This window comes from Ambystoma mexicanum, chromosome 2q (assembly GCF_040938575.1).
Source record: "Ambystoma mexicanum isolate Mex_15411 chromosome 2q, UKY_AmexF1_1, whole genome shotgun sequence".
Taxonomy (NCBI): Eukaryota; Metazoa; Chordata; class Amphibia; order Caudata; family Ambystomatidae; genus Ambystoma; species Ambystoma mexicanum.
Genome location: NC_090924.1, coordinates 1428014546 through 1428029982, shown reverse-complemented (window position 1 = coordinate 1428029982; position 15437 = coordinate 1428014546). Strand labels below are relative to the sequence as shown.

General features: G+C 50.1%; 1 protein-coding gene across 2 annotated transcripts in view; it reads right to left on the bottom strand.

Annotated features, from left to right (window-relative positions):
* The window catches only part of LOC138570222 (SLAIN motif-containing protein-like), a 402579-nt gene that overhangs the window by 287087 nt on the left and 100055 nt on the right, over positions 1–15437 (bottom strand). For both annotated transcript variants that reach the window (XM_069648952.1, XM_069648953.1), the window contains exon 2: positions 4076–4798. In XM_069648952.1, coding sequence (XP_069505053.1) covers positions 4076–4773 — 698 coding nt within the window. In that variant the 5' untranslated portion in view covers positions 4774–4798. The remainder of the gene's footprint in view (positions 1–4075; positions 4799–15437) is intronic.

Below are 15437 nucleotides of genomic sequence, written 5' to 3'. Positions count from 1 at the left end.
CACTGGACCATTTTTTGGAACTGGGAATGACTCTCAGCAAGTCTATGGGATTTATCTTGAGTAGCTTTGCTGGTTCTAGACCTATCAGCAGACCTGGGCTTGTCTATCTGTTTAGGGGGGGGGGTGGAGTGTTTCACAGGTGTGGAAGAATGTACAGGTAGTTTCTTCTGCTGTTTTCCCCCCTCCCCATGCGTAGAAAAATGTTTTCCCTGTCCCTTAGTGGCTCCGGAGTTTTTCGACGCCTGGCGTCGAGGATCGGGAGAGGTGTCCCTGTCCTTCGAGCGTGGGGCCTCGCTGGCTTTAATTGCGGGCTCCGACTCCTGGAGCGCGGCCTGGGGGTGGAAGTCGTCTTAGTCTTCCGATGATCGAACTTCTGTTAGCCTAGGGAGCGAGGCACTCTTGGCAAGAGTGGATGATTGCCTGGAGTCATGCGGCGATCTTGATCGAGAGCGCCCAGAGGACACCGAATCGGAACGTTCTGTCTGTGCCTCTTTCCGAGAACTCGACATAGTCGAGTCTCGGTTGGACTGAGTGTGTTTAGTGTGCGTAGTATGTGAAGTGCTTGTGTCGCCGGGGGTCTTCCCCATAGGCGCCCTGCCGGACAACCCTCCGAGGTCGGGGACCTGCGCTCGGCTGTCTTTCGACGCCGTAATTCCCTCGCCCTCCGAAAGTACGGCGTCGCTGAAGGCGCCCTCCGCTGCCATGGCCGCCTGCCGAGCGTGGTGGGCCTAACGCTTCGTCGAACGGTCCTTAAGTGTCTTAGGTTTAAACCTACTACGCGCTCTGAAGTTCGCTTCGGGGTGGTCCCTCGGCAAGCAGAGATTGCACGTGGCGTGCCTGTCGACCCAAGGGTATTTGCGATTGCACTTGGGGCAGAATTGAAAAGGGGTACCCTCCATACGCACCTTGAGGCAGCGGGCTGTTAAGTGTAGGAAATGTATAAGGTGTACCTATATACCAAGAGTGTAGAGTATGTACCACCCCACTCTCCCAACTTGCAGGGCCGAGGCCAGTGGCCTACCAGGCCCGGGCCGAGGCCAGCGGCCTTCCGAGGCCCAAATCTGTCGTGCAGCAGCCGACAGTCGATTTCTTCTCCAGCCGGCGTCGAGTGTCGAAGTTTGACTTTGGGGTGGGGAAGGATGTCAATAGATTATTATTTTAAATTTTAGCAAAAGTATGGCTAAGGCCAGGGGACTCCGCAAAATGCTTCCGACCAGTATGGTGGAAAAAAACAATCTGAGGATCCTAGACGCATGAGGGATCTTGGGTACAGTGGACGTCACACTAGGGATAGTATTACTGGCACGCCCTGTGTCGACGCCCATTTTCGAGTTTCGAAAAACAAACTGTAATATTCCGCAGCTTCCACTAGATGTCGGCCTATGCACAGCATGTGATCTAAGCAGATTCCACAAGCCTCAGATAGATATATATATATATCATGGACAGAGATTCCCAATAGGCAACAAAAAACTAACGAAAAAGGATGAGGCTCCCAGATTCATCCAACTGTATACAAAGTTATATTTGTCAACAACTGTTTTTGCTAGATCAAGTTACTCAAGAAAGTCACCACATCCAGTAACCACATGCAGCGTAGCCCAGATGCTAAAAAAAACAACTTGAGCGAATCATTTGACAGAGGCAGTAGAACTGTCCTTGTAATCAAGCCCATCATAAGGACTCTACAAGTGTGGACATTGTACTCTGCCCACATGTTGGTGTGTACTTTTGGTGGACAGCAACTTGGATACAGAACAGAAAATCAAAAGGTGAATGGACTGCTAAACTACATATTTTTAAATTATAAAGGAATGCACATTGAGAGCATGAACAGGCCCCGAAGAAAAAGAACATTTAAGAGCAATTAGTACCTGGCTAGTTGGAGGTGCAGTGGCCTCCCAGACAATTAAGAGGCTCATGAAGGGGGGGGTAGTTAAGAGTAGGTTTACCAGACAGTAAAACTGCTGCTCCAAGCATCTTCAGAGGCGGAGGCCACCATCTTCCTCGCCAGCAATCAGGCAAGTGTGCTCCCCACATACCCGTTTCCACATCTCCAACCCCCCCCCCCTCTCCTCTTACCTAGCGCTACCTTGTGACGGGAAGACTAATGTTCCCGACGCATTCCGTTCACAGCAACAGAACTAGATTTAGTTCAAGTCTCCCTGATCAATGGAGGCCACCTTGATTTGTAGTTTGCACATGTGTTAACACCATTAGCTCCCCGGTATAACGTGCTAGGGTACTAACAGCAATATAACCCCTGTGGGGGGCTGGGGGTGTGGCTCATTACTGGTCAGGTAATACCCTGGGGTAATTGATAAAGCTCTCGCTTGGGCTTCTAACTCATGCCCCCCCCCACCCGCTCAGGCTATATTGCTCAATTAAAAGAAATTGCAAAAAGCACCCCATATAGACCTAGTAGCGGGACACTCATGCACATTATACAGCAGAGGCACACAGATCTGTCATTGACCAGGCCTCAAACAGAAAAAGACAGTAATAGAAGTTAAAGCAATCAAGAACAGCCAACACAAATCTGAAGTATGTAAAATGCAAATATGTCCTCGAATATGAATAAAGCCTTTGAAAATGCATATAGTACTTGTCAGTAATTTATAGAAAACCAGGCTATTAATAGGCACCCAACATTAATTAATACGCATAAACACGTACAACTAAATGATTATCACTCAATGTTAATGCTGTGAGTGGGAGACTGGGCAACACTAATAAAAGTATACAACACAGGGGAAACTGAAACCTACACACATTACCTAAACAAGAAGGTTGTCAAAAGGTACAAACTGCATAGCTGCAAAATTTAGATTAGACAAATCTGGTGCATCAAAACCAGCATTAGTAACGAGACCTGATAAGATGGCACAATCGGAAAGCAAATAGCAAACGCATAATTATTAACATCACAGGATTATAAATTAGGATTTTAACATTTAAATTATAATTAGCCGAAAAAGCACATAAAATGAATATCAAGATGGCAGGTCCCGATACCCAAAAGTCCTGCTTTAGTTTTATGTACTTCCATTGATCCTCTTCACAAAGGGACAGCACATGCAGGGAGGCGCAAAGGAACACCGCTACAACCAGAACCAACAGACTGAGGGAGAGTCACTTTTGGGTCAAAGAAAAAGGCAAGCAAAGTAGATAATTTAGAGGTTCAGCCTCGTTGCAAGTGAAGAAAAAACAGGAGAGATTGTTCATTACTCTCATTTTACACCTCTATACAATGGGGACTGTAACTTGTGAAATATACTAGGAGCACAGAATACAAACTCTGCTACAACTGGACATAGTAAACAGAGGGAGTGACAGGTATTTTAGGCGTATGCAAGGTACTCGATCAATAGCCCCAAGGAACGTCTGACAACACAGGAAATGTACATTGGTCCAAAAATGTGATCAATCATTTGGTAAAAGGCTTGGACATTTGACCTACAAAATGAAACTAAGATCAGAATTAATCGAATTCACACTAGAATTGGCAAAAACACAGTTCACTAAAAATAAGTAACCTTAGGAACCACAACTAACCACACTCTGAAAAAGAGAACATTTACCAAATGTATATATTTTGATGATACAAATTAACCACCAAGTATAACACTTTAGAACGATCAACATTGTGAACATGATTTGCAATCGTTACGGAAATGTGACCAGGCCTTCCAAATCCAAGCTTAATTATAGAACATACTGATATGTTTCAAGACCGACAGATAAGGTGAAACTGCATATAATTAAATTTCTCTTTAAAGCAGCAATTGAATTAGTTAACCTAACAGAAATTAGAAATGATATGCAAAGTGAGTTGCAAGGATACAAGTTAACATACTGGAAATATGCAACTATGTGCCAACATGGCAATCAAAACTGTTAACGTGCTAGCTAGGTTCAAATCTCCATGATATAGATTAATAAAGTTTCAATTTTATTTTTTCCTTTTAATCAATTTGTTGGATTACCACTACCGTTTTATTCTAAAATCACTTTTGAAAATACAAAAAAGGGTAACTAGACAGATGGTGCCTCTGCATCTCTCAAAGCCACTTACCAACAGTCTTCATCTTCACTCAATGTTTCCAGCTCCAACACATCCACTTCATCCAGGGCTGTATCGTCCAACGTGGCTCCCAAGCTGTCACTGTCCTCACACAACTCCAGGTCACTGGTCTGAGCCCACTGCTCGAAGTCTGTCAAGTAAAACTCATCCACAAACTCCGAGCTGCTGGTTCTCTGTGGACTGGCAGGGCAGCCCTTCTTCACAGATTCTACGAATACCTCTGCGTTATCGTGCATCTTGGGGTTTGAGGAAACATCCTCATAGTGCTGTTGTGAATCAAGGCTTGCCCGTAAGCAGCCAATGTTCTCTTTCTCAGTCCTATTGCTTGGCTTGGGATGGTCCGACAATATCTGCAGCTCTCGTTTCTCAGTGTTCGTGTTGAGGCTATTGTTAATTTCCATTCCCTGCAGTGGAGAGTTGTGATTATCCATGCCACTGTGCGTGTGACTTGGAGCATTTAGTCCCGATTGGCGACCCTTACCTCTGGTTCTTAACTGCTGGTTTTGAATCTCAAGCCTCCGGACCAGCTGTTGCAGCTTTCGAACTTCCTCCAGCTCCGGGCCACCTTGATCAGGACAGTCTGCTGCCATGTCAACACCCAGAGGGCAGTTCTCAGTTGAACCCAGGCCTAGATCAGGGTCAATAGCAGGTTCCTGCTGGATAACAGGGGAACTTCCCGGCACAACCATCTTTAAGAGCTTCGAAACCGTGCCTCTGTAAAAACAGCACAAAGGCATGCATGCAGTTAGTACCATTCAGAAAAAGGGAATTAAAATATGGAATTTAGTTATTGTAACAAACACATTTGAAACATCTTTAGTGTACTTCAAAACAAACTAGAAAATGCGTGTTATCATGCAACTCCAAAAACAGCACAGGATGAAAAACAAATGACATCAACCTTATGATACAAGTCATTTATTACGTGCCTGTACACAAGTGTTTAAGGTTGACAAATAAAAGCATGGCTGGCGCTTATACCGCAAGTGCTGTTTGTAAACATTAGGTAACTAAAACGTGACAAAGACGGAGGGATATCTCAGCAACTTGATTCCGACATAGGTTTGAGTCTGGGCAGGCCCAGCATAACCCTTCATTCTTACGCTACTTCTCACTCCGCCTCGATCAACCCCCTGGATGTTGCTTAAGAGTACTTTTAAATTAGCACTTATTACGCTTAGAACCAGAATGAAGCTAGCATGAACAGCTATATTAAAACGTGATTTTTGGGCATCATTGTAGCAAAGAAACAGATGATCGATCGCACAAGGGCTTCAGAATTCAACAGTAAGTGAATACATTAGGATCTGAACCACTAAATAAGTACGAAGGTGTGCCTTTAGGTTTGTAGGTGTTCTAGAAAACTCTTTAATATAGAACCGTTTACAAAACATGTAAAAGTCTTCAAGAAAAGATGAACACTTGACAAGTGGCCCCATGTAATGCACACCATCTTCAGCCAGATCTACTTTTGCACACTGTATGCTGGGACATCTAGTTTATTTTTTTTGTTTTAACATACAAGTCCAAGCACACAATGTGCAGAACCGGGATTGTGGCCAGGTGTCGTGGGGCCAATTGGCAGCTATGCTTCTTAAACGCTGAAATGCTGGGTTAAACAGTAGGTAAATCGGCTTCCTATGGAGAATCTTTTTTTATTTTTTTAAAAAATATAGTAATGGAGCTAACTGCCCACCAAAGCTGCAATGAGGATCCTCACCTGTCCTGGAAGGATGTTAACAGTGGTCAAAGCAACACTGAACCTGTCCTCCCAAGACACCGAACCATGTCATCAGGGCCAGCTGGCACCAAAGAGCACATTTTTTCCAAGCACAGAATGGTAGAGCATAAAACAAGCATTGAAATGAGGCATGTCTGGGAGTTGGGATCCCACCAAGTGCATCCAGACCACAGGCTGCAGTGGCGGGGGAAAGAGCAGAGTATAATCTTTGTATGCCTAGTATAACCACAAGCAAGGTGTGGACTTGCAGAGCTTCGACAAGAAGCTCGGTACACTAGGACATATGAGCTGGCAAAACAATCTCATGTGCAGGTGGCCTTAAGATGCAATCAACTTTACAGCAACCAGGTGAGAAGGACAGTTCGGGACAGTGGCAGGGACAGACATACAGGCAGTACAAACGGTCTAGTACAGAGACTTCCATGTTTCCAGTTCACATATCTATACAGGTGGAGTGGCTTTGTACAGGGTAAGGAACAAGTTACTTACCTGTAACTGTTCTCCAGCATGGGTCTGGCATGGATTCACATGCTCATGAATATTCCCCGTCGTCAGGCTGGGAATCCTCGGTGAAGAAAAATCAGTATCAGTTTCGTTTCTGATCTGTCTTTCGTAGTAGTAACCAATCACTGATCTCTGCGTCATACTGACCACAGCCAATGACTGCCATCTCCCTAAGCCCCGCCTCTGGCCCCGCCTCTGGCAGCCATCTTCAGATTTGGTAGCACGTGAAGTGGCAGTATGACCAAGTGAAGAGCCGCAGAGGGGTAGGCGGGAGGGTTCGCATGTGAATCCATACCAGACCCATGCTGGAGAACAACAGTTACAGGTAAGGAACGTGTTCCTTCTCCAGCATGGGGTCTGGCATGGATTCACATTCTCATGAATATAAGAATACATAGCAGTACACACATGCACATCCACGGGAGGTGGCAAAAGGCTCAACATTAAGCAATACAAAAACTCAACATTAAGCATCTCTTACCTCCTCACCAGGCTCACCTTAAGCGAACAGGTTGCGCAGCACTGCTTGGCCGACCCTGGAATCCAGATCGACGCAGTAGAATCTTGTGAAGGTGTGCGTCGACCTCCACGTAGCAGCCCTGCAGATGACCAGCAGGGGCACACCAGATAGGAACGCCGTAGTAGCAGCGATCGCACTGGTCGAATGGGCTCTCGGACGGCCTGGCAGCGGTCGGTTAGCCAACCGGTGGCAGTGCATGATGCAGCCGGAGAGCCATCTGGAAATAGAAGACTTCGAGAGAGCCTTCCCTTGATTCACAGGTCCAAAGTTCACAAATAGCTGTGATGTCTTCCGAAAACTCTTCGTGCGGTCCACATAGAACAGCGCTCTAGCCACATCCAGCGAGTGCAAAGTCCTCTCGGCCGGCGACGAAGGAGACGGGAAGAAAACAGCTAACACCAGGGGCTCGTTAAGATGGAAGTCCGACGGCACCTTGGGCATAAAGGAGGGGTGCGTCCTAAGCACCAGCCTCGAGGCATAGAAAGTCAAGTACGGTGCTTTGCAGGATAGGGCCTGGATCTCTCCCACTCGTAGTGCGGAGGTAATGGCCACCAGGAATGCAGTCTTCCACGACACAAACTTCATCGGTGCGGAGTGCATCGGCTCGAATGGGGGCCCCCATGAGCCTGGTCAGCACCACGTTAAGTTCCCGGGCCGGGGCCTTCACCGGCAGGAACGACCGGAACAGTCCTTTCATAAACTCTTTTACCAGTCGATGGGACCACAGGGATGTCCGTCCTGTGGTTCTGGTATATCTGGAGATCGCCGCCAGAAGAATCTTAATGGAGGCCTGGGCTAGCCCAGCCTTTGCCAGCGATAGCAGGTACGGCAGCACTTGAGGGGCCGTAATCCATAGGGGGTTGATCTTCTGTGCTCGGCACCAGATGGAGAACCTCTTCCACTTGTGACCGTAGCATTTGAGAGTCGAGGACGCCTTGGCCTTTGCAAGAACCTCTCTGCAGTCGGCCGGTATATCGTACCCTCCAAACTCTAGCGCTGCAGGAGCCAAGCCTGCAGGTTCAGCGACGCCAGGTCGTGGTGGAAGATGGCACCTCCTTCTCTGGAGAGAAGATCCGCGTCTGCCGACAGCTTGATGGGAGGGTACGTTGACAAGTCCAGAAGGTCCGGGAACCAGATCTGCGTCGGCCACCCCGGTACCACGAGGATCATCCTGCAACGGGACCTCTTGAGCTGGTTGATGAGTCGAAGCAGCAACGGCAACGGAGGGAACGCATACAGGTATAGGCCGTCCCAGGGGAACGAGAACGCATCGCCCATGCTTCTCATCTGGGGAAACCTGCTGGCGAACCTCTGGTACTTCGAGTTCGTCGCTGTTGCGAACAGGTCGATTTGGGGTTTGCCCCATCGTCGGAAGAGTTGATCCACCTGATCCTGGCGCAGTTCCCACTCGTGACACGCGCGCAGCTCCCTGCTGAGCGAGTCGGCGATGGTATTTCTTTCTCCTGCCAGGTGGAAGGGAACCAGGAACATCCCCCTGGGCGACCGCCCATTGTCACAGATCCTGTGCCTCCTTGGATAGGGCTGGGGATCTGGTGCCTCCATGCTTCCGTATGTAAAACATTGTCGTGGTGTTGTCTGTGAAGATCTGCACCACCTTGCCCTTGAGCGACGGGAGAAACGATTTGAGAGCCCAGAACACAGCTCGGAGTTCTAGGATGTTGAGGTGCAGGAGCTTCTCCTCCGGGAGCCAGAGGCCTCTTGCGTGGAGATCTCCGGTGTGGGCGCCCCAACCTTCCAGGGAGGCGTCCGTCGTCACCGTCTCCTGGTACGCCGGCGTCTGAAAGTCCTTGCCCGCCATGAGGTGCGCTCGAATGCCCCACCACTGAATCGCCCGCCGGAACACCTCGTTGAGGGGGACCCTGTCTTCGAAGGTGCCCGTCGCCTGCATCCAACGAGCATCGAGAAATTCTTAAAGAGGGCGCATCCGTAGTCTGCAGAGGCGCACCAGGTAGATGCAAGAGGACATCATCCCCAGGAGGGACTTGATGGACCTCACCCTGGCCACGTCCGTGGCTAGCAGGCGCTGCACTTTGCCCAGAATGGTCTTTGTCCGTTCTTCCGACGGTGCCGCCAGGCGCCTCACTGTATCGAGCTTCGCTCCCAGAAACAGGGCCACCTGCGACGGCACCAGGTGGGACTTTGGGTAATTTATGGCGAATCCCAGGTCTGTGAGAAGCTGGACGGTCCTCGCAGTGCGTTCGACGGCGAGTTCCCTCGTCCTTGAGCGGATGAGCCAGTCGTCCAGGTAGGGGTAGACGTGAATCCCCTGCAGGCGCAGCCACGCCGCCACAGGTGCTAGGCACTTGGTAAAGACCATGGGGGCTGACTTCAATCCGAACGGCAGTGCTCTGAATTGGTAGTGACGTCCCTGCACGACGAACCTGAGGAACTTTCGGTGACTTTTGAGGATGGGAACGTGGAAGTATGCATCCACCAGGTCCAACGACGATAGGAAGTCGCCTTCCTCCAGCTGTCCCAGCACGTGCTGGAGGGTGACCATCCTGAACTTGTGACCTGATGTATTTGTTCAAACGACGAAGGTCCAGGATGGGGCGCCAGCCGCCCGTCTTCTTCCTGACGAGGAAGTACCTTGAGTACACCCCGGAGCCCCGGAGCCCTGGAGCCTCTTCGGGACGAGCTCGATGGCACCTTTCCTGAGCATCGCCCGTACGTCCAACAGAAGTTGCGGGACGTGATTTTCCTTCCTGGCCACAGGTGGAACGTGAGGGCACTTCTTCAGGAATTCGATAAGAGTGTCCTCTTGCCAGGGTATCCAGCACCCAACGGTCGGGAGATGGACTTCCACACGCCGATGAAATTAGTCAGCCGGCTTCCCACCGGGGTGCTTCTGTGGGGGCCCGAGGTCATGGCCGGTTCAGAGACGAGGAGCGTGCCGCCTGGCGGTAGGACAATGAGCCACCGCTGGATCCCTTGGAGGCCCCCTGTCTGCCTCCAGAGCTCCGAAAGGGCCGTCGTTGCTGAAGGGCTTCTAGGGCGCGGGCCGTCTCCGTCTTTATGGCTTGGAGGGATTCGTCGACCGCCTTCCCGAACAAGTTGCTGCCGTCGAACGGCATGTCCAACGCCCTGGTCTGGACATCCTGACGGAAGTCGGTCGCCCGGAGCCAACCCCGTCGTCGTAGGCAAACTCTGTTGCCCAGCTGGCGGAACCCGGTATCGGCAATATCAGTTGCCACCGTTATGGCATGGTCCGACGCCACCTCGCCTTCTTGAAGTATTTCCAGGGCCTCGGACCTCTTGTCGTCCGATAGGAAGTCCAATATGGGGGCCAGCTTAAACCAGAGCTCCCTCCGCTTTGATCATCGTCGCCGCCGACGAAATGACCCGTCGCCCCATGGCGTCCAACTTCCTACCCTCGCCGTCCGGAGGGGAATTCGACGATGAGGCTCCTGACGCCGCCACTTTCTTCTTCGCCACCGCTGAGACGACCGAGTCTGGTGTTGGCTGGGCCCTGAGGCACAGGGGAGCGGTCTCGGGGACCCAGTATTTCTTCTCGTACCGGTCCCGTTTGGCTGGTGCCGTGGAGGGGTTCTTGAGTACAGACAGGCCCTCCTCCCAGATGTCATCGATTAGAGGAACCGCGATGACAGTCTTCCTCTTGGCCTCCCGGCGCTGATAGAGGAAACCTTCCTTTTTCTGCTCCTCCGGGCAGAGCTGGAACAATTCGGACGCCCTGGCGATCATGGCGTGGAATGAGCCAATCTCGTCGGGCGGACAGGCCCGTGCGAGGGGAGACCCGTTCCGTCGTCGTCGACCTTAGAACCCGTCGTCGAGCCCAACGCACCATCATCTCCCGACTCGTGGGAGGATGAGGAGGGAACTCTAGGCCTTACGGGGGCGAGTGGAGGAGATGGTTGGGTCCTCCGTAGTTTGTTCTGAGGACTTCCCGACAGGCCAGGTTGCGGGTCCTCCGGCCTGGGCCGTGGTAATCTCGTCCTTATCTCAGAGCATAAGGACTGGATCGCAGACAAAATGGCTGCCGAGCTATCCTGAGGCATAGGTTCCGGCTGCACCAGAAGGGAAGGCTGTTCTTCCTCGCCATCGTCATCTTCCTCGGTTATCTCCCCGAGGATCTTCCTTACGGGATCGAACCTTCTCGAATTGGACTTCGAGATTCCTCACGGCCTCGGTCAGTTCCTCCTCCGAGGCCGACTCCGAGCTCGAGGAGGCTACCGTGCCCCCCCCTCGCTTCTTCCATCATGGTGGCCATGACGATGGGCTGAAAAGAGGATTCCCTCCTTGGCGGCAGGGAAACTCTCATCCCGGAGGCAGTCTCCGCTGGCGGGGTCTCTGCCGGCTTGGCCAGAGTCGCCGCAATCGCCTCAATAGAGGCCTTTGCCTGCTGGGTAGGGGCCTTCACCACCTTAGGTGCGTCCCGGGCCTTCTCCTTAGGGGGAGGGGCGATGCCTCGCTCCCCCTCTCCCGAGATCGGACGGGGCTTCTCCCGAAGCTTACCCGGGGTCTCAGACTTCCTCTTCCCCGAACCGGAGCGCTGGCTCGTGGTTGACGTTGCCGGGGAAGGTGCGCCCTGCCTGGCGACCGAAAAGCCTGACCTTTCGGCACTCCCGGAGCCAGCGGACTCGCAGCGCTTGGCCTGGTGTTGGGCCCCCGTCGCCAGGGCGCCCGCACAGGACTTATAAGCCTGCTCGGACCCTTTCTTCTTCTCACCCGTTGAGCCCTTCTCCAACCAGCTGGCGAGACGGGATTGACGGTCCCTCATGGTCCGCTCCGACAAGTTCTTGCAGAACTGGCAGTCCTTCTCTACGTGAGTCTTGTCCCCATGAAGACAGTAGAAGCATCGCAAATGCTCGTCCTCCTTAAACACATTCTGCAGCCCGCATCCAAGGCAGCTGCGAAACAGCTTGGGTCCGGGTGACGAACTCGCGTCCTCGGCCATCTGGAAGTAAGCCGCAAATCTTCTGGAATCCTCCAAAAGGTTGATTCGACGAAATCTTCACCCTTGAGGGGCGTAGGAAAATCCTGCAACGGGTACCCGTTAACAGGAGTAGAAACGGTGGAGCTTGAGGCTCGATTAACCAAAAAATGTGAAAATTCACCTGAAAAAGCGTGAAAACGCAGCAAAAGCTCGAGAGCTAAGCACGAGGACTCCCAACACTTGAACGTGCGGTAAAAATCTGAAGATGGCTGCCAGAGGCGGGGCTTAGGGAGATGGCAGTCATTGGCTGTGGTCAGTATGACGCAGAGATCAGTGATTGGTTACTACTACGAAAGACAGATCAGAAACAAAACTGATACTGATTCTTTACCGAGGATTCCCAGCCTGACGACGGGGAATATTCATGAGCATGTGAATCCATGCCAGACCCCATGCTGGAGAATACGGGTTGCACAAAGAAAAGAAGGTGCTATGAAATTATTCAATGGAGTGGAATGGATGCTGTGGGCGTTCCAATGGGGGACAAAGATGGGCATGGATGATTGAGCAAAATCAGGAGGTAGTTAAGTGTGGATGAGATGCAAGTTTGAGTGGGCGAGTATCGGGCGATGAGTTTTAGTTATTGTATTGGTTATGTGCTGGAACATAGCCCTTGGGCGTAGACACGCAGGAAAAGATCATAAAGAGTGGAATGGTCATCAAGAACTAATCTTCACCGAGTCTCAAGGGGAGAAAATGATTTTTATTCTAACAGAAAGGTCATCAGTTTGCGTTCAAAACCTTGCGTTTAAAAGGACCCTAATGAGGGACAAGACCTCAAATCTGGTGGTAATGCATTCCAGAGGCGAGGGGCTGTAATTCGGAAGAACAAGTTACTTACCCGTGATAACGTTCTTTTGACTGGATGTTCCTCCCACGTAGTCCTCATCTTTCATAAGTCTGCTTGCATCAGAATTTCTTTTTTTTTTTCCATAGTTCCGAGCAGCATAGAACCTTGGTCCTAGATTGCCTCCATACCTGCATGCCTGCATGCTGGGTCATGGGAGAAAATCTTGATGTAGCGAGAAAGGAAGGTGTAAGACACGGAAATTCTAGGCAGGCAAGAAGGGCCGAGTAGGCAATAAGTAATACGTGGAAAGAACGTCCAGTCAAAAACGTTACCAAGGGTAAGTAACTTGTTCTTCGAATGGCTTGTGCGCTCCCACGTAGTCCTAATCTTTGATAGGCTCCCAAAACAGTTTGAGTTAGGCGGAGGGTGCCAAGAATGCATGTCAATATTATGGAGGACTGCCTCGCCAAATTTGGCTTCCTCTCCTGAAAAACAATCTACACAGTAAAATGTACTGAGAGTATGAAGGGACGACCAAGTTGCCGCTCTCGCACTGGCACACCTCTTTCCAGAGCTGAGGAAGAAGCCACCCCTCTAGTTGAATGCGCCCTATGGGCGAATCTTTGCCCGTTAACGAGTAACCCTCTGTTATGCACATTACAATCCATTTAGAGATTGCATGTTTGGCGACTGCCATGCCTAGTCTCTGGCCAGCAGAACCAATGAAAAGTAGATATTGCTGTATACTTGCAGTCCTTGTGATGTAGTAGCTTAGTGCCCTTTTTAGGTCTAGACAATGTAGTCTCTCCACCTCTATCGATGGATGAGGAGGGTAAAATATATGTCAGCACAATACGTTGTGCTAAATGAAACTGTTGCAACTTTCGGAAGCAAAGAAAGATAGATGACCCAACTCTAAAAGGACATAAAAAGTTTGGAAGTTAAGGCCTGCAGCTCATTTATGCTACAGGCAGACGTGATAACTACTAGAAAGGCTGTCTTCAAAGTGAGCATCTTCAGAGGACACTAATGTAAGGGCTCAAATGGAGCTCCTTTAAGACTTAATACAAGATTTAAATCCCATGATGGCACAATGAAGGGAGTTGGCGGAAACTAATTGGTTAAGCCCTTCAGAAATTGTACTAAAATCGGCACTTAAGTATGACCCCACATCATCTGGAGATCTTTTGAAGATTGATAGTGCTGCTAAGTAGCCCCTCATCAAGGCCGCTTGCAACCCAGAATGTGCCAGGTGGAGCAATAAAGACAACATGGGGAAGTTTACATGTGAAAGGATCTAGTCTCTTTTCGCTGCACTAGCTGCGAAACATATTCCAACAGCAGCGTTACAGGGATTTAGTTGCTGGTCTCCTTGCCGAAAGCAACACTTAGTCTTCCGGAAGTTCCCAATCCTTATATCTTACTCAGGGTGAAGAATGCAACCTCCCTCATGCGAGAGTAGGTCCTCTTTGGGGAAGACGAATTTGAGGGCAGATGGCCATTTCCAGAGGTCCGGGTATCACGTTCTCCTGGCCCAATCAGAATCATTGTTTTCCCCCCATACTTTCCAAACCTCATGACATGAGGAATGACTGGGACTGGCAGAAACACGTACAGCAGTGAAAACACCCCAGTCATCCATGAACGAGACTCCTAGAGCTCCTCTTTGGGGAAATTCCCTGGAGCAGTACAGCTTGCACTTCCAGTTGACACTGGTTGCGAACAGATCCACTTGAGGGGTTCCCCAAAAGGCGAAAATCTCCAGAACGTCTTCCTTAGCTAGTTCCCACTGTGCCTGCACAGAGCGTCCACCACAGTGTTCTTTTCTCCCGCAAGATGAACTGCCAGCAAAGTGATTCCTTCCTTCAGTGCCCAGAACCATTCTCTCTGCAGAGGTGCAGAGACCCTACTCCCCCTCTTGTTGAGGTAGTACATGGCTACTGTGTTGTCCGTCATTATCGGGACACTGTTCCCCCGTATGGAGGACAGGAGGCCATCAGCGCTAGTCTGATTGACCTCAGCTCCAAAAGGATGATATGGAGTCTGGACTCCGACCAAGACCAGTGACTGCTTATTGAAAGATCGCTCATGTGCGCTCCCCATCTTGTAAGGGAGGCGTCTGTTACAATGGTAGTCTCCGGCCATGGTTGCCAATTCTCATCACATTTTCTCGGCTGTCCCACCACAGGAGTTCCTGGGCGACCTTTGCCAGGGTTAGGGAGAATTCCCTTACAAGGCTAATTTCCCAAACCTAGTGAGTCCCCCCCAGCAGCTTTGCTGGATTTGTGGGGTTTGTTTTTTCTCCTGCTAAGAGTGAGACTTTTACTCCCACTCTTAGACATGATTTGAGGTATGTCTTAGACTTGTTATGTGCTTATGGGCTATGAGGTTTCTTTTTACTCCATAGGGTATCAACTGTTTTCCTGTATGTGTGATTTACAGCACCCTCAGTGCAGTACCACAGTGGTGTCACAGTGACCCCCAAATATAGACTCCATACCCTGGGACTGACTACTGTCTCCCAGGGCATGTAGAGTCACCATTGGCTTTACTAGTCCAAAATTGTCAACAGAACCAGTACACACCATCATATTGTGGAAGTACTGGTAAGGGGCAATTAGATTGCCCCTAGGTCTGTTTTCGAAGGGGCATTGTCCCGTCCCCCCTTGTCGAGTTTCTGCCTGGTGGCAGTGGTTACCACGCAAAATATTCCACCGGTATATTCTCTATGGGATTTTCCCATTGATTTTAAAACGCACCACTTTTTGGTGCAATGTTAAAGATGCCGCCGGTTTATATATTTAATATTAAATCATCGGTTGG